Below are 19,714 nucleotides of genomic sequence, written 5' to 3'. Positions count from 1 at the left end.
GCATTAAGTGAGAGCCATGTATAAACCAGATGTTTACCCCTTCTGATGTGAAATTCCCCAGGAGTCCATCTGTATTGTTTGAGGGAGAGATAGTGACGTGGAGGAGTAGGTTTTTGATAGTTTGAGTAACCTATTTAAAAAGTTCCTTGTGCCTTTGGGCTTGGTTGTCTTCTATGTACTGTATATACCACCTCTGTTTAATGAAGGAGATCTTCTGGGTACCTCTACTTTTTATACATGAAAAAGGGTGGCATGGTTCCTGAAAGATGTATGTAAATTTTTTCTTTCCCATATGCCCATGTGAATGATCACAGGGCCCTTTAGGTGAATGCCAGGAAGACAGTTTTGGTATAATCCAGTACAGGATTCTTTGAGAGTACCTGGTTGTTTCTTCATGTAAGGAATTAATGGGGCTATAAACTGAGTAAAGTGTGGGAATTGGGTGAAGGCCTGTGACTAAATAATGAAAACATTTAGACTTTGGTGAGACTTTATATTCTGTCCCTACATACTCCTCTTTCATCTTTTTATCTTTTTCCTCTGAGCTTTGGGGTATTCTGTCAAAATTTTCTTCTAATTTATTTTTATTTTAGGTTTTATTTTCCCATTATACTTTGAAATCTATCATGTGTGTATAGTTCATCCTAATATCAGTTGTTATATTTTCACCTTTTGACCTTTTTGAGAACAGGACTTTGCTATTTCTTTCAGTACATCTATTTCTATGGAGTAGCATTTCCTTGGTTTCTTTTAAGAGGTTCCCTCATTTTGCGGGGGAAGGCATCCAGTGTTTTTCTCTTACTCATCCTCATAGAAATAAATTAATGCCTGTCAACTGTTAACTCAGAGTCAAGGAAGAGTTTAGCTGTATTCTGTCACAGTAGATGATGGTTCTTGCCTGAAATTGGGGATTATTTGTATTTCTTGAATATTTGCCTTATTTTTAGAATCCTAAAAATCCACAGATTAGCTATGGTAGAAAATTTTGCCTTGATGCTATAGATTCCTTTCCTTTTCCACTTATTGTGGCCAGTCATGCCAGTGATACGGTCTGGATATACCTAACCTACTTCAGTGTCTTTCTATGCTTAGCTTCCCTTAGTGGTGTCCAGGTCTCAGCTGATTTCCCTCAATCAAAGATGAATCCCGGGATTGTATAATGATGCCGATAGAGTCCAAATATTGCGAATTCCGCACAGAGTGGGGAGTGAAAACAGTGTGCCCCTTTTTGGTTCACCATCTGCCCTTCTAGCACTCAACTCTTTGAGTTATAGGTTGTTGGAAAGAGTTTGCCTGAAGGAAAGTGGTTGTCTCACAGGAGGAGAAGGAGGTCCCCAGTGAGGCTAGTTTAGCTCCTTTCATTACACCACATCTGTCCAATATCCAGCTGGAATTTGTTAAAGTTTCTGGAAAATAAAGGTTGCTCCTCTCTGTTTTCCAGTGATGGTATTCTTCCTATTTAAAAAAAGTTTTTGTAATTATTTCAATGAAAAATTTTAAAAGTATAGAAAGCAGTGAATGTTAGATTTTGTTTAGTTCACCAGCATCTTATTCGATGTGTATAATTTTTATCAACATGTTTAAATTTGATAAAATACAGGCATATAATTAATTTTATATTTATATGCCAAACATAAGGCTAATTGCAGTTAACTTTGATAGCTAATGAGTAATTATTATTTGCTTTTTAGAAAATGGATTCTACATCTTTCTTACCAACATTTTTAGATGTGGATCTGACAATATCACATATTAAATGTCTTCCCAAGGATATTCTGGTGAAATTTCAAGGCATAAAGAATAATGAATGTGAGTTTGACTACCACGTATTGCAGAGAGAAATACAACATATTCCAAAAGTGAAAAATAATGTGGAAGTTGATGAATTTTGTTTGGTGGAAGAAAGAGTATCTGGAGAATGGCAGAGAGGAAGAGTCGTGGAAAAGAAAAATGAACTCTATACAGTGCTCCTCATAGATCGCGGAGAAGAACTAAGAGTTGCTGGTCCACAGATTGCTTCAGCCTGTGGCAATTTATTTGAGCTACCGCCACGGGTAGTATTTGGTATTTTTGCGAATATACTACCAGTTGGGGAAAAATGGTCCCCTAAAGCTTTGAATTATTTCAAGTCATTAGTAGGAATACAAGTGAAAGGTTATGTGCAAGCTATTTTACCTCTGCAAATGTTTCTTTTTGAAGTGCCAAAAATTATATCTCAGGCTCTCGAGTTACAATTAGGAAGACTTGTTGATGGAGATTCGTTTCGTCTTATTGTGGAAATGTTAGAAGAATTCCCTCAACAAATGCCAGATTTATTACAACATAAAAGGCCTGAATTGTCATTAGGTAATAAAGATACTTCACTTGATATTCAACATGTTCTGGATAAGTTGCAGCCATCTTTGTCAGTAGGAAGTACTGAAAGTGTAAAGGTATCATCTGCATTGAGCCCAAGTAAATTTTATTGTCAGTTAATTAAATGGACTCCAGAGCTAGAAAACTTGACAGCACATATGACTTTGCATTATGATACCGTCTGTCAAGAAACTAGTCCCACGTGTGATAATTTTGGACTGCTTTGTGTTGCCAGAAGGCGAAATGGACAGTGGCATAGAGGAATTCTTCAGCAGCTCTTGCCCCCAAATCAAGTAAAAATTTGGTTTATGGATTATGGCAGTAGCGAGGCTATACCCTCAATTTATGTAAAGAAACTTAAACAGGATTTTATTTTAGTACCATTATTTTCATTTCCATGTTCTCTGACATGTTTGCACGGTCCAGATAGAGATGCAAGAATATTTCAACTGAGTATATTTAAACAGGCCTTATTAGGACAAGTGGTATATGCACACATTGATTGGTTCAATAAGGATGAGCGTTTGTATTACGTGACATTACAAACTCAAGAGTCTATAGTTAATTCTAAGTGTCTACTGAAGACTGTAGGCACACAAGTACTTTGTCCGATGTCTGATTCAAAAATCTCCAATATCTTGAGTGAGACAAGTGTGTCTGATATAAACAGCTTTGCAGTTGAGAGTTTTATGGGAAATATTGAATGGTCAATAGACTCTCTAAATAAAAAAGGCATTTTAAAAGTAGGTTTTCCCATTAAAACAGTACAAATGGAGATAGAGGCTGCCTACATAGCTTTTATAGCATATGTATTAAACCCATCAAATTTCTGGGTACGCACTAATGACCATCAGAATGAATTTCAAGAAATAATGAAAAACATAAACAAATTTTATGATTTGTGTGAAAACGATGAAATGATTCTAAGAAAACCTGAACCTGGATTATTTTGTTGTGCTAGATATAGCAAGGACAGACGTTTTTACAGAGCTGTCATCACTGAAATTAATGGTTATAAGATTAATGTTTATTTTTTGGATTATGGTAATACTGATTCCATACCATTTTTTGATGTAAAAATTTTGCTTCCAGAATTTTGTGAGTTGCCTGCCTTAGCGATGTGCTGTTCACTTGCACATATATTCCCTGTTGAAGATTTATGGACTAAGGCTGCAATTGATTATTTTAAAAAATTAGTTTTGAACAAAGCAATTTTGCTTCAGGTTATAGCAAAAAAAGATGACAAGTACACTGTAAATATTCAAAGTGTTGAAGCCTCAGAAAATATTGATGTTATCTCTCTTATGTTACAAGCTGGATATGCAGAATATTTTCAAGTAGAACTAGAATATTTTCCAAAATCTGTAAGTGAATATTCAATGCTAAATTCAGAATCTAAAAACAAAGTTAATATTAAAAAAGTCATATCTGCCCTTCTTGAAGGACCTAAATCTAAAAAGTACCATTCAAATAACCTGGTGGAAAATAACTTGTCTTTGCCAAAGTCCCTAGCTGTTAATATCTCAGAATTTAAAAATCCTTTCACCTTGTCTGTGGGACCTGAGTCATCCTGGCCTTATAAAGAATATATTTTTAGACCAGGAACAGTTCTTGAAGTTAAATGTTCCTGTTATTATGGCCCAGGTGACTTTTCATGCCAGCTCCAATGTAAGTCAGAAGACCTAAAATTACTAATGGAGCAAATTCAGAATTACTATAGTATTCATTCTGATCCTTATGAGATTGGGCAGACTGCTTGTGTTGCTAAGTATTCTGGGAAGTGGTGTAGAGCTGCTGTTTTGACTCAAGTATCAAAAGAAGTTGACATAGTGTTTGTTGATTATGGTTACCAAAAAAGGGTTTTAATTAAAGATCTTTGTGCAATTAACCCACGTTTTCTCTTGTTAGAAAGCCAAGCCTTCAGATGTTGTCTTAACCATTTTATTGAGCCTGTTAGTTGTAAATTATTCAGTTGGACAAGAAAAGCATTCAGAGACTTGTGGAATTTTATCTCTTCATCTAGAGGGTTATTGACTTGTATCATCTATGCCTTAGTCATTATACATCCAAACCATTTATATAACTTAGTGGATTTACAGTCCTCATTTACCAGTGCAAAAGAATTTCTTATGAATCGTGGCTCTGCTCAGTATATCACATTATCAGAGACATTCCCATCTTTAGTTAGTCTTTACAGTTACTGTTATTCTTCCTTTAATATACAAATTGGAAGTGAAGAAGAAGTATATATATCTCACATATATAGTCCCAAAAAGTTTTATTGCCAGCTTGGCAGAAATAATAAAGATCTAGAGATGATAGAAACAAAAATCACAGAGAGTGTTAACCTCCAAAATTGTCCAAAATATGATTCTAATAAAATGAGAGTGTGCATATCTAAGTATGTAGAGGATGGTCTCTCATACAGAGCTTTAGCAATACCAACAGATTCATCATCTGAGTTTCAAGTCTATTTTGTAGACTTTGGAAATAAGCAATTAGTAGGAGAAAATATGTTGAGGGCCATTTCAGCTCAGTTTCCAGAGTTGTTGTTTACACCTATGCAAGCTATTAAGTGTTTTTTGTCAGATCTTAGGGATGTAGATATTCCAGCAGAAATCAGTAGTTGGTTTAAAGACAATTTCTTGGGAAAATCATTAAAGGCAACAATATTGTCCCAGGAGTCAGATGGACAGCTTGGTATAGAATTGTATGATGGATCTCAATATATAAATGAGAAAATTAAAGTGCTGCTTCATGCTTATGGAAAAAGACATTGTGACCAAGCATGCTGCATGGAAAAGAGTAATAAAATAAATGAGAATAAGAGATTTACTACTTCTTTGAAAGGCAAAACAGGAAACAACTATTGCCATAATGTGATAAATAAACCTAGTCCAGTAACATATTCTGAAAGAAAAATAGACCAATTGATGCATCCCAAAAATATACATGCCAGGTTTTTGAAGCCATCAGTTTGTTATAAAATGGAACCTGTGTCAAAAAACAAAATGAAGAATTCTTTGAATGATGGGCTTAAAGGTATAAAAATTGTCCCTGGAGCTGCACATATTCTTGAGAACAGGGGTGTGGGCCAAAAATCAGTAAAGGTTGTATCACAGTCTTTTATCAGAGCATTAAATCAAACAACCTCACAAAACCCATATGACCTTATTAGGCCACAGATCAAAGACCTTCCTCAACCGCAAATTTATTTGAATGCCAAAGTTAAAGGGTATGTATCTAATATCAGTAATCCAGCAAGTTTCCATATTCAGCTTGCTGAGAATGAAAGTGTAATTATCAGACTTGCTGATGCTCTAAATGCAGCAGCAAGGAGATTGAGAGAGAGAAAATCAGTTAAACCTCTAGTGGGAGATCTTGTAGTTGCAGAATATGCTGGTGACAATGCCATTTACAGGGCAGTTATTAAGAAAATTTTGCCAGGAAATTCTTTTGAAGTAGAATTTATTGACTATGGTAACTCTGCAATAGTAAACACATCTAAAATTTACGAACTTCAGAGGGAATTTTTAACTGTTCCTCAGCTAGGAATCCATGCTTTTCTTAGTGGAGTAAAATGGAATGAGCCTGATGAAATATGGGATGACAAAACTGTGGATTATTTTACTTCGAAAGTACATAACAAAACAGTTTATTGTGAATTTTTGAAAAAGCATGATCAGAAATGGGAAGTAAATATGATTTGTGATGAAAGATGTGTCATTAATGAACTTCTGAAATGGAAAGCATGTTCAAAACTGCAGAAGTCAGCATTGCAAATGCCTCAGGTTCTCTCTCAAAAGGTGAGGCCAGGTGATAATGAAATGAAGAAAGGAAAATCAAATGAGTCTGAAGGTTCTATGAATTCGAACCAACAGCTGTTTAAAATTCCTTTGGAAGAATTCAAACTTGGACAACTTGAAAAAGCTGAAATGCTTAATGTTTCAAAAAGTGGAAGATTTTATGTGAAGTTATCTAAAAATAAAAAAATTTTATCAGATTTAATAGTATTAATTACGAAAGAAGAAAAAAAATCCCCTTTTTTATCAATGGAAAGTATTGAAAAAGGTTTAGAATGCTTGGCAAAATCTAAAAATACCTTGAAATGGCATCGATCAAAAGTAGAAGAGAAGTATGTTGATGATAAAGTACTTGTTTTTTTAGTAGATTGTGGTATCTATGAAATAGTACCTGTATGTAATACCAAGCTGCTTAGTAATGAAATAAGAAACATTCCTAGACAAGCTGTACCTTGTAAATGGATTTGGTTTGAAAATTCTAAGAACATATCATTTGAGTGCTTATTTGCTGATTTGGAAATAAATATTCTTTTCCTGAAATATTTAGATGCTGTTTGGGAAGTAGAAATTTTGGTAGATGACCTGTTACTTTTGGAATACTTAAATTTGAATACAGTTCCTGTTGAAGAAAACAAACGTAGACCTGCAGAAATTGTTTACAACATTGAATCTAAGACTCCTGTATCATCATGCACAATAAAATCATTTACTTGGGTTCAATTCCAAAATGATAGGCAGTATTCTGGTATTGCAACTGCTGTTTCTGATCCATCAGACTTCAGTATTCAGTTAGAAGATTTCTTTGACATAATGAAATACCTTTTTATGTTGCTTTCTGATCTACCAGAGACCTTACAAACATTGCCTCAGGAGTTCATAATTCCCGGTTCTAGTTGTTTGTTCAAATATAAATCGGAAGATCAGTGGAATAGAGCAGAAATTTCTGAAGTCTCGCCTCAGTCTTTATGTCTTGTGTTGGTTGACTATGGATTTTCTTTTTATATACATTATTCAGAAATTATAAATCTTAAAGTTGTTCCTGAGGAACTTTTGAATTTGCCAAGGCTGAGTTATCCATGTATTTTATATGGTATCTTACCTGCTAAAGGAAAACATTGGAGTGAAGAAGCCAAAATCTTTTTTCGAGATTTCCTAAGTAAACCAGACTTAGTTTTTCAGTTTAGGGAATATCATTCTGAAACAAAACTGAAAGTAGATGTCATTCATGAGAAAAACAATTTGGCAGATATGTTAGTTGCATCTGGTCTCGCAACTTATTCTAAAGATTCAGCTCATCTTGATGCAATTACTGCTACTGAATCTACTAAAAATCCAATATAAATTACAAAGTAAGCCTATTTTCCCATTGTTAGATCAAAATTGTTACAAAAAACAAAATATAAATTTTACATACACTGAGAAACAAAAGTGTAAACAAATCTACAAAGAGGAAAGATGTCTGTAAGAACCTTCTAAGGACAATTCGTATTAGTAAAAGATCACATTCTAGAAATTTGACAGTGAGAAAGAAAGTTGGTAGTGGAAAACATTTCCAGAGTACCATTTTGTTTGATACGTGTACAACAACTTCATTTTGGGAACTGCCTGATGGTTTGAAGAACAGCAGTTACGTTGAAGACATTTTTGAAAAACTACCAACTGAAGGAATACAGGAAAATAATGAACTTGAGAACAGCAGTAAAAACATTGCATGATAATAAAAAAAAAACACAGAACACTTAAAAGGTAAACAGACATTTTTATAAAGTAGATTATTTTCTGTAGATTCTTTTTATTTGATTCTTTAAAAGTTTTTCATGTACTAACATCCAAATTGAAAATATATTGCAGGAAAACTTACTAGAAAATCTGGATAAACGGATGAACTGGAAGTGGCCACTATGATTCTAAAACGTTGCTTCACTATCTTTACATTTTTTGAGTGGTGAAGTTTTTAGAATGTAGTGAAAGATTTTAACCACACATGCATGCACACACGCATGACATTTCACAAATAATTTCAAGGGTTTCATAAAACTCCTAAATGTCTGTAGATCTCATGTTAATAAATCTTGCTATTATTAGTGAGCTTCCTGCGCTTATTTTGAAGAATCATTTTTCTGTTATATATAGTTTTATATCATATGAAATGTCTTTAGGTTTTTTGAGTGTGCTTCTAGCATATTTCTGAACCAGATAAATTTATAAATAAACTGACTAGCATATTTTCTCCTATATCTTTTAGATGTCAAACTGATTCTAAAATATTGTTAAAATTTTAATATTTTATGCACTACAGTATTGTCTGATTTTGTTTATCCACATTACATTCATTTTCTGTATGGATTAGTTACTGAGGATTTTGTAGGCTGTAAAGAATGTTCCCCGGCAAATGTTTATTTTGACTTTATAAATAAAATGTATATTATTCCACATTCTGTATTATAACTAATGTCGTAACAGGCTATACTCTTTCAGTGAGTGGAAATGTCTTGTTTTTATTGATGTAATGTTAGAAGGTATTTTATTTGAATTTTACCTAGATGTTTTATAGTGAATTGATAAATGCTTTACAATTGGCCCCCTTTTCTATCTAATTTTTGAATCTTGCCTGATAGCGGTAGTGGTTATGGTAGCGATAGAAACAGCTACCATATTTTGAGTGCTTACTATGCTTCAGGCACTGTCCCAAGAGTCTTATATGTATTATCTCATTTAATGCTTATTACAACTCTACAAAGTATGTTGATATAAAGGTTTAGGAACCTAATAACTAGTATTCCACTTCAAGTTTTAAACCACTTTCAAATAAACCTCTTCAGAAGGGGAAAGATAATTGTTAAGCAAAATGTCACACTTAAACAAAATAAATAAAACCAAAAACAATATTGAAGACTGACTTATATTCATGGAAAAATTGGCTTACCAATAATGAAATAAGGAATTATTTAGACTTACACAGACGGTTATAGGCACAGACAAGAGAATCTTCTTGGGAGGGTACCCATGTAAAACAGCCTGAGGCAGTTCTCCCAAAAAAGAAAAGGAGGAGGAAGAGGCTAATCTAACATATGTCTTTCTCCTTCCAAATGGACCAGTGAGATTGACCTTGCTTCTAGAAGGCGTAAGTCAGAAGAGCAAAAAGGCTAGGAGTATTATGCTAGGAGAGTGCCCCACCCGTGAACCTCCACATGGAAGGAAACATCAGGAGTGGGAAAGAAGCAGTCTCCTCCAAGCTATTATCACCACTTTATGGATGAGTCTCAGGGAAATTAAATATCTTGCCCATGAATTTAAAGTTGCTAAGTAAGGAACTGAGATATTCAACTCAGATTTCTCTGACTGATTTTGTTATTTATACTGCCTTTTGAAAAGAGTTAGCTTACTTGGGGAAGAGTTTCCTGTAAACTATTGGCACCAAACCATACATTTTGGATCTTAGGTCCTTTACTATTCCCATACCTGTGTATATGTCTACCTTCTTTTATGTTTTTTTTTGGCCATCAAATTCTTTAAGAACCCACTTTGGGTCTCTGCTTCTATCTCATAGCACTCCTAACACACAGTGAATCACTAAGTGAGTTAAAGTAGCTGTTGTAAAAGCAGTTAGAAAACCAAACATTAAATTATACTTCAGAACACAAATTTGAAGTCGTATGTAAGGAAAAAAATCAAGACTTTGTTATGACAAATATAAGAAATATGGTTTCACGGATTAGTAATAAATTTCCATACTTGCTATAATCATAGCCTTGAAACAAAACAAGAAAACAGCATTGAAAATAACTGGTTTTTATTGCCTTTACTATCTCAGCTCCTACCACCTCTATTACTCTTCCACTATTATTGCCTGCAGGTACTCTGGGTCTAGAGCAAAGTGATTTTAGTAGTTCCTCTTGGTTTAAGACATCAATATTTGAAAGGGTCTTACGTACTAAAAAAGCATAAAAAAGGGACTCTATTACAGTGGTTCTCAACCTTGACTTTGCATTGGAATTAACAAAGGAAGCTTTCAAAAAACTCTGACGCCTGGGTCCCTATTAAAAATTAAATATTCTGTTTTAATTGGTCAAGAACTGTGGCTTTACTAATGGGTGTTTAAAGCTCTCCTGGTGATTCTAATGCACAGCTAAGGTTGATAATCACTACTCTAGAGAGGACTGTGGATAACTTCCTGAATTATTTTATGAGAAAAAATAATTTTAGGCTTTCTGTGTAAAAACTCTTAGAATCTATTCTTCCTGTATTTGAAGTCCAGACTATACCTAACGAGTCACAGTAATTTTGAGCTAAACTTAATTCAGAGTAAATAGTAAAAATATTATCATGTTAGAAATGGCCTAGATGTATATTACGTTTACTTTATCTTGCCTAGGTATTGTTCTAAATGCAGAAGTTGCCACCCTTTACATTTAGAAAATTGGCTTAACTTTCCCATAGTTTCAGCCTATTTTAACATCAGTGTTTAAATATTCAAGGTAATTGTTTTTATCTGTAGACTATTTTCTCCAGAACAAACTTGTTAGTCTTTTTCCAGGGTGTTTTCTCATTTGTTTTTGTTTTTTAAAATCATGTTTGCTTGCCCACATGCTTGTTTTTGCCTGAAAGTCCTTGTATAGATTATGAGAACTAGAGAATGTAATAACCCATTCAAAAAAGCACAGGAAATACCTGTTCATTCTTTGCTAATGAGGCAGTGCTTAATGGTAATATGTGCCTATTCTTCTACAGTTGCTTATTTAACTGGAAGTCATCTTTGAAAGAAATCTAGAATGACAACCCATTTTTAAAGAGGAGTTTTTGATATTTTAAATATGAAGTAACATCTAGACATCCAGAGGAGAATGGCTGATAGACATGTGAAATGTCAGACTGCGTCTTGAGAACACAACACTATTGAGTCATACAGATTTATGACTCGCTTGCATTGGATGGTTATTAAAAATATGGGCACTGAGGCTAACTCCCTGAGTGTGAATATTTGCTTTGTCCCTTATTAGTGATAAAACCATGGGTAAGCTTTTAAACTCTTCTGTGCCTCAGTTTCTTCTTGTGTAAAATGGAGATCATAATAGTAACTACCCCTTTGGGTGGTTGTGAAGATTAAATAAATTAAAACATGTAAAGCATTTCAGTGTTGCCTGGTACATAATAAATGCTCACTAACTGTTAGAAATATAATCATCCTGATAAAACTATATTTGTTTTGAAAGTATTTTTGTGAAATCATAAGTTAAAATAATTTTTGATGCTGCTAAGCAAGAAACTGAACTATATTTAAGGTGAATACACACAGATGTATTTAGTATTAGTATAATGGTTACATTCATCATTAAATTTCTATTCTGAAGATAGGATTTATGAGTAAGAGACGATTTATGAGTAAGAGACAATTATAGTTCCAGATAAAGAATAGAATAGGTTATATATATTTTTTCCATTGTGGACATGTATTGCTAAATGAACAAGATGTTTTTAGTTGTCACATAGAATTATATATATATAGCATATGTTATATAATTATAGTATATGTTATATATACTATATGTATATGTATAACATATACATATGATGTATAACAGTATATATATAACTTGTTTACACTCAGTATTTTTCCTTGTTTACCTTTTATACTGTGACTTTTAGGAATTATTAAGTAAAATGAATTGTTAAGTAAAAGTTTATAGTTTATAAGAATTTTTAAATGAATAAGTCTTGAGTAACTCTTAATGAGACCCATAATGCTTTGAAGATTATATTACAATATACTCATGATTTTTTGTTTTTCAGTAGAAGAAAATGGAAGCTCAGATCACTTATGCATTAGTTTGGTAACAAATGATACATAGGATACCCAGTAATTACTATCTTGGTTTAGACACTGTAGAGCTGGAGTAAAGGTGTTAAGCATAGTACAACAACTTCCAGTATTAAATCATGTTAAATGAATCTAGATTTTTCAGATTTTTTTTCCCCAGGAGACCATGTTAGATTGTTAGATTGCTGTAGAAATTTTCTGTGACCTAGGACATGATGCGTTGATTTTAGAAAGATTATTACTTAGTAAATGTGGTTCACCAGTGTGAGATAGCTTGAAAATATTTTATTTGATGAACTCTTCTTCTTTGTATGTGGTTTCAAAGGCAATAAATACCATTTTACCTTCTGATACTTTTCACATGTCTTCCCTGTCCTTTGTTTCAGTTCCAACTTTGTTGAGTTATAATTGCAACTGTGGTTAATATATAGAGAGTTAGTGCTACCATTTCCCTGGAAAATAGAAGTGCTTGTAAGAGTGACATTTATTAAAAGGAAATAGAGGAAAAATCAGACATAATCTCTTCTTTCCTTGTGTTTAGCTCATAATATGATAATTTTCTATCACTTTATTTTTAGCAATATTTAATTTTAGTTGGGTTTTATATTTTTGGTTATTAGGTTATTAGCTACTTGGAGATATTTGTGATATTCAAGAACAGTACGTCCAGTGGGGAAGGGGAATCAATATTTTGTCATGCATTTACTATTGAATTGGAATTTATTTTGCAAGTAAATATTAATTGAGCAAGTTCAGAGTATTATTTTGATGCAAAGATAGAACCATAAAATTATACAAGTGCACTGAAGAGTTAGCATAAGCCAAACAATTCTGAAGAACTGGATATGGGGTGGTTTAAAGAATATTTGCAAAAATTTAGAAAATTCCTAAGCAAGCTAGGGACAATCAAGTGTGTTAATATCTGTATGTCTGTATTGAGCATGTCGATATTGTCATTTCTTTGATGTTGGGAAATAATTTCCAGAAACACTGTAAGTTTGAATTTGGTATCCTGAAAGTTAAAGTTTACTTAAGAGTTGGAAACTTTATGTACGTATTTTTTCAAACAAGTTCATCTCTAGTTTGTGGTTATTTTAGAACAAACAATGTAACATTTACTTTTTGTAACCTAAACTCTCTGAGCACTTTTGTGTCATTCCCTCTCCCCTAAGCCCTGCCAGATCTTGAAGATTATTTCCACAATTATGAAGAATATCTCCTTTGGAAAAGGATTCATTTTACACAGCAACTTCTTCTTTTTTTTTTTTTTTTTTTTTGACAAAGTCTTGCTCTGTCACCCAGGCTGGAGTGTAATGGTGCTTGGCTAATTTTGTATTTTTAGGAGAGACGGGGTTTCACCATGTTGGTCAGGCTGGTCTTGAACTCCTGACCTAAGGTGATTCACTCGCCTCAGCCTCCCAAAGTGCTGGGATTACAGGCATGAGCCACTCTGCCGGGGCCCCACATTTTACAGAACTTCTGTAGCTGTTGTATCACTGGGGTGCTTTTGTTGTTTAGTCACCATAAAATATGGCAAAGTTAATGATTTTGGTTTATTAAAAATAAAATGAGTTTGAATGTCAAAGAAAAGGCATTATAATGCCTTTTTTTTTGGAGGGGGGCACCAATTTAATCAGGAAGGAGCAATCATTTGCCTTTAGTTTTCAGAGTTCCCTTAACTTCAGTTATGTCTTAATGTATAATATTTTATATTTGGAAATGATAAAAATATACAAACTAGAAAATTTATTTGCAGCATTTAAATTATTAAATCCTGCAGAAAATGATGTTTTGACAAGTCTACATTTCAGTTAAAATTTTTTTTTTTTTTTTTTTTTTTTTTGAGATGGTGTCTCACTCTGTCACCCAGGCTGGAGTGCAGTGGCGTGATCTCGGCTCACTGCAACCTCCTCCTCCTGGTTTCAAGATATTCTCCCGCCTCAGCCTCCCGAGTAGCTGGGACTACAGGCACCCACCACCATGCCCGGCTAATTTTTGTATTTTTAGTAGAGACGGAGTTTCACCATATTGGCCAGGCTGATCTCGAACTCCTGACCTTGTGATCTGCCCGCCTCGGCCTCCCAAAGTGCTGGGATTGCAGGCGTGAGCCACACCGTGCCTGGCCATTTCACTTAATTTTAATTGATATTTTTCCTATTTGGACAGAAGACCAATAAAGAAAATAGCTGAAGATATGTTTGAAACTAGGTTGCCTTCTTTTAAGATAGTTTATAATTTAAAACTAGCTTTTTTGTTTTATTTTTAATTTTGAAAGTATTATTTTTCAGCCTGTTATTTTATTATACTGTATAATTATAACTAGAAGATGTGTAGTAATAGTGTAGTTTTATTCAGAGTACTTTCAAATAAAAACAAAAAGTAGTGTTTTTATCTTAGTATTTATATTTTCTTAGGATTAAGTTTTATTTTATAGGTTATAGTCAGCATTGGAATAGTGCTTTTTTTCCACCCTAAAACATTTGTGTTAAGTTAGTAAGATCTGTTATTTTATAAATGTTGGCAACAGATTTTTATTTAAAAATTTGGAGAACAGTAGAACATTTAAGTTACTACATAAAATATTTCAAAGCTTAGGATTGTTAAATCTTTTAAATTTTTTCCTTCCTAATTTTATTCTATATAAAGAATGAGTTTTCAATCTAATGTAAAATGGCTTTCAACTTAGAAAAAAAGTGATTCGTTAGTAAACTGGTTAAGATTATTGATATTTTTAAAAATAACATTCACATATACATTTTCAAGGCTGTATTTTGATGTGAAATAAAACACGCAGGTCCAAAACTGCTAAATAAAGACAAATTATTCAGATATTTGTATTTTGGTAGCACAATTATTGTGATTTTAAATCTTCTCCATGAGCGCCTGAGTAGGTTAAATTTCAGAGGCTCTGAACTTTTTTTGTTTTTACTTTTTAAATCTGTGTATCTTAATATCAGCTTAACTTTTTTGATGTTTAGAGGAATATTGAATTCTAATATCACTTTTTAAGCAGTTGTGATATTGTTGCTATTATTTGTGTATATCCAAGGGACCTTTTTTTTGGTTTTGTATATTGATTATTTTGAGTTAAAATTTTTTTCTCAGTAAGTGTGTATTCCTAAAGTCTGAAATTATGTATGTGTTTTTGATATTATAATATGAATTTCTTGTGATGAAATACTGAATTCACTTTAAAATTTTTCTTGACCAAAGATAATCATTACACATTTTTTCTGTTTCCAAAACATATGAGTTCTTTTTTGTTCTTTCTTTATTCTTTCACTTTTGTTTATTTTTAATTTTAATTATATGTTCCAGGGTACATGTGCAGGATGTGCACTTTTGTTACATAGGTAAACATGTGCCATGGTGGTTTGCTGCCCCTATCAACCCATTACCTAGGTATTAAGCCCCAGCATGCATTAGCTATTTTTCCCAATGCCCTCCCTTCCCCCACCCCACCCCCCAACAGGACCCCATGTATTTGTTCCCCTCCCTATGTCCATGTGTTCTCATTGGTCAGCTCCCACGTATAAGTGAGGACATGTAGTGTTTGTTTTTCTGTTCCTGCCTTAGTTTGCTGAGGATAATGGCTTCCAGCTCCATCCATGTCCCTACAAAGGACATGATGTCATTCCTTCTTTATGGCTGCATAGTAGTCCATGGCGTATATGTACCACATTTTATTTATCCAGTCTATCATTGATGGGCATTTGGGTTGATTCCATGTCTTTGCTAATGTGAATAGTGCCGCAGTGAACATATGCATGCATGTATCTTTGTAATATAATGATTTATATTCCTTTGGGTATATGCCCAGTAATGGGATTGCTGGGTCAGGTGGTATTTCTGGTTCTAGATCTTTAAGGAATCGCTGCACTGTCTTCCACAATGGTGGAACTAATTGACATTCCCAGGAACAGTGTAAAAGTGTTCCTATTTATCTGCAAACTCACCAGCATTTGTTGTTTCTTGACTTTTTAATAATCATCATTCTGACTGGTGTGAGACAGTATCTCATTGTGGTTTTGATTTGCATTTCTAATCATCAGTGATGTTGAGCTTTTTTTCATATGTTCGTTGGCTGCATGAATGCCTTTTTTTTTTTTTTTTTTTTTTTGAGACTGAGTCTCGCTGTGTCGCCCAGGCTGGAGTGCTGTGTCGCCCAGGCTGGAGTGCAGTGGCGCGATCTCGGCTCACTGCAAGCTCTGCCTCCTGGGTTCACGCCGTTCTCCTGCCTCAGCCTCCTGAGTAGCTGGGACTACAGGCACCTGCCACCTCGCCCGGCTAATTTTTTGTATTTTTAGTAGAGACGGGGTTTCACCATGTTAGCCAGGATGGTCTCAATCTCCTGACCTCGTGATCCACCCGCCTTGGCCTCCCAAAGTGCTGGGATTACAGGCGTGAGCCACTGCGCCCACCTGTGAATGTCTTTTTTTGATTAAGTGTCTGTTCATGTCCTTTTTCCACTTTTTAATGGGGTTGTTTGTTTTTTTCTTGAATATTTAAGTTCCTTATAGATTCTGGCTGTTAGACCTTTGTCAGATGGATAAATTCCAAAAATTTTCTCCAATTCTGTAGGTTGCCTGTTCACTCTGATGATAGTTTCTTTATGTCAATATCCCTCTGAACACTGATGCAAAAATTCTCAATAAAATACTGGCAAACTGAACACAGCAGCACATCAGAAAGCTTATCCACCATGATCAAATTGGCTTCAATCCTGGGAATCAAGGCTGGTTCAACATACACAAATCAATAAACATAATTCATCACATAACCAGATCTAAAGACAAAAACCACGTGATTATCCCAATAGATGCAGAAAAGGCCTTCAATAAAATTCAGCATCCCTTCATGTTATTAAAAACTCTCAATTAACTAGGTATTGAAGGAACATACCTCAAATTGATAAGAGCCATTTATGACAAGCCCACAGCCAATATAGTGAATGGGCAAGAGCTAGAAGCATTCCCCTTGAAAACTGGCAGAAGACGAGGATGCCCTCTCTCATGACTCCTATTCAACATGACATTGGAAGTTCTAGCCAGGGCAATTAGAACAGAGAAAGAAATGAAAGGTATTCAAATAGGAAGAGAGGAAGTCAAATTGTCTTTTTTTGCAGATGACATAATCCTATATCTAGAAAAACCCATTGGCTCAGCCCAAAAGCTTCTTAAGCTGATAAGCAACTTCAGCAAAGTCTGAGGATACAAAATCAATGTGCAAAAGTCACAAGCATTCCTATAAGGTAAGCAGAGAGCCAAATCATGAATGAACTCCAATTCACAATTGCTACAAAGAGAATAAAATACCTAGGAATACAGCTAACAAGGGAAGTGAAGGACCTCTTCAAAGAGAACTAGAAACCACTGCTCAAGGAAATCAGAGAGGACACAAACAAATGGAAAAACAATACATGCACATGGATAGGAAGAATCAATATCATGAAAATGGCCATACTGCCCAAAGTATGTAGCATTATAGATTAAATGGAATTTCCATTAAACTACCATTGACATTCTTCACAGATTTAGAATAAACTATTTTAAAATTCACATGGAATGAGAAAAGAGTTCTTATAGCCAAGACAATCCTAAGCAAAAAGAACAAAGCTGGAGGCATCACACTACCAGACTTCAAACTATACAAAAAGGCTACAGTAATCAAAACAGCATGGTACTGGTACAAAAATGGACACACAGACCAATGGAAAAAGAATAGAGAACTCAGAAATAAGACTGCACATCTACAACCATCTGATCTTCGACAAACCTGACAAAAGCAATGAGGAAAAGATTCTTCAGTAAGTGGTACTGGGAGAACTGGCTAGCCATATGCAGAAAATTGAAACTGGACCCCTACCTTACACCTTATACAAAAATTAACTCAAGATGGATTAAAGACTTAAATGTAAAACCTAAAACTATAAAAACCCTAGAAGAAAATCTAGGCAATACCATTCAGGGCATAGGCACGGGTAAAGATTTCATGATGAAATCACCAAAAGCAATTGCAACAGAAGCAAAAATTGACATATGGGCTCTAATTAAACTAAAGAGTTTTTGCACAGCAAAAGAAGGTATCCTTTCACCTTTAAAGGAACACTGGATTATTTTTATGCATCCCTTTTAAACATTTATTTGGTCTGTAGTTTGTATAATAATTATCTCAATCTTTTTCAGAAATCTCCAATATTAAATTTAATTTTTTTCCTATATATAACTTTTAGAATAATTTTTTTCAGTATGGATTTTATAATGGAACTTAAGAATATGTAAGATTAGAGTAGTGGTTCCCCTTTGGCTATATAATACATTAACAGTTCAGTGTGAAATCTAAGTAATATCTTCAATTTATTTTCTTTTCTCAATACTATTCATATTGTTTTTCCTTAGCACAGTGTTTCTTATTTCTGTTTTTATGTCTTTACACATACTGATATCTTCTGCTTCCTACCAAATTATCCTCCTTTATAATCTTGTCACATTCTCCTCTAAGGTGCATTCATTCATCAAACATTTCGGAAGTGACCATATTAAATATTGGAGATACAAAAATGAGTAAGTGAAATTCCAGTTCTAAGATATTCCCAGTACAGTGGTAGAAACAAATAATCAGTTATATTAAGGTGTACTTTGATATGTAGCAAAGGTATATAATAGGTGTTCTGGATGGAGGACAGTGTGCCAAACTTCCTAGGATTGAGGAAACAGTTGAAAAGGAGTCTCAAAAATATGACCTGTGAGCCTGACTCTTGAAAGATAAGTGGTACAATTTTCTCGGGAACTTAGGCAAACACCTAAGAAAGGAAATTATAGAAGGTGTAGTACAGCCAAGCAAAGTTGACACATTACAAACACACTACTTTTGTTTGAAAATATTATTTCATCTGTATATTTGAATAATAGTTGCAATAGATACACAATTAGAAATGCAGAGTTATTTTCCCTCAGCATTGGAAAATGTGGTTCCATGCTCTTTTGACTTCCACTTTTGATCCTGATAAGTCTCCTGTCTGCTTAGCAATAATTCATTTTCCTTATAAGTAGTCTTTTCCTTCCTGGTCCTGTACATCTTCACGTTGTATTTGGTATTTCACACCTAACACATTATTTATTAATGTTGTTAATTATGTTTATCCTGCTTGAGACTCTGAAATTCCTGAATCTAAAGATTGGTCTTTTTGTCCATTCTGGGATATTCTTAGCTGTTATATCTTTGTGGATTCTTGCCTATTGTATTTTTCTTTGTACAGCTGTTTTGATACATGTGAATTATTATTATTATTATTATACTATGACTCAACATATTTTCCATATATTAGTCTCTCTGCATTGCATTCTGGGTAATCTCCTTACACCTGTCTCCCAAGTAAACTCGTCAGTAGTATTTAATTTGCAGTTTATTTTGAGTTACTAATTTTAGTTTTCCACTCTAGAAGTACTTTTCCTTTTATTTTCATATTTGCTTGCTCATTTTTATTCTATTCTATTCTGTCCCAATTTCAGTGTCTTGTTTTATTTAACATATTAAGAATACTTAGTTTATACATGTATTTTATAATACCGGTATATACACTCATTGTAGATACATATTTGCAGTTTAATAATTCTGTGAATTATTTTTTACTTATTATACCTTATTTACCCATATGTTTTATGATTTTATTGTTGACTTGTGTTTCTTGATACTTTAACTGTGGAAATTCTTTAAGACCTGTGTTTAAAGTACTTCC

The 19,714-nt window shown here is 33.8% G+C and overlaps 1 protein-coding gene across 19 annotated transcripts in view; it reads left to right on the top strand.

The window, feature by feature from the left end:
• The window catches only part of TDRD15 (tudor domain containing 15), a 44,925-nt gene extending 36,334 nt beyond the window's left edge, over positions 1–8,591 (top strand). For all 19 annotated transcript variants that reach the window (XM_063789235.1, XM_063789239.1, XM_063789230.1 and 16 more), the window contains one exon: positions 1,692–8,591. In XM_063789235.1, coding sequence (XP_063645305.1) covers positions 1,695–7,499 — 5,805 coding nt within the window. In that variant the 5' untranslated portion in view covers positions 1,692–1,694 and the 3' untranslated portion in view covers positions 7,500–8,591. The remainder of the gene's footprint in view (positions 1–1,691) is intronic.
• The last annotated feature ends 11,123 nt before the right edge of the window (positions 8,592–19,714 follow it).

The sequence above is a fragment of the Pan troglodytes genome, chromosome 12 (genome assembly GCF_028858775.2).
Source record: "Pan troglodytes isolate AG18354 chromosome 12, NHGRI_mPanTro3-v2.0_pri, whole genome shotgun sequence".
Classification (NCBI taxonomy): domain Eukaryota; kingdom Metazoa; phylum Chordata; class Mammalia; order Primates; family Hominidae; genus Pan; species Pan troglodytes.
Note: the sequence above shows the minus strand (reverse complement) of the source record. Positions and strands in the feature narration are given on the sequence as shown.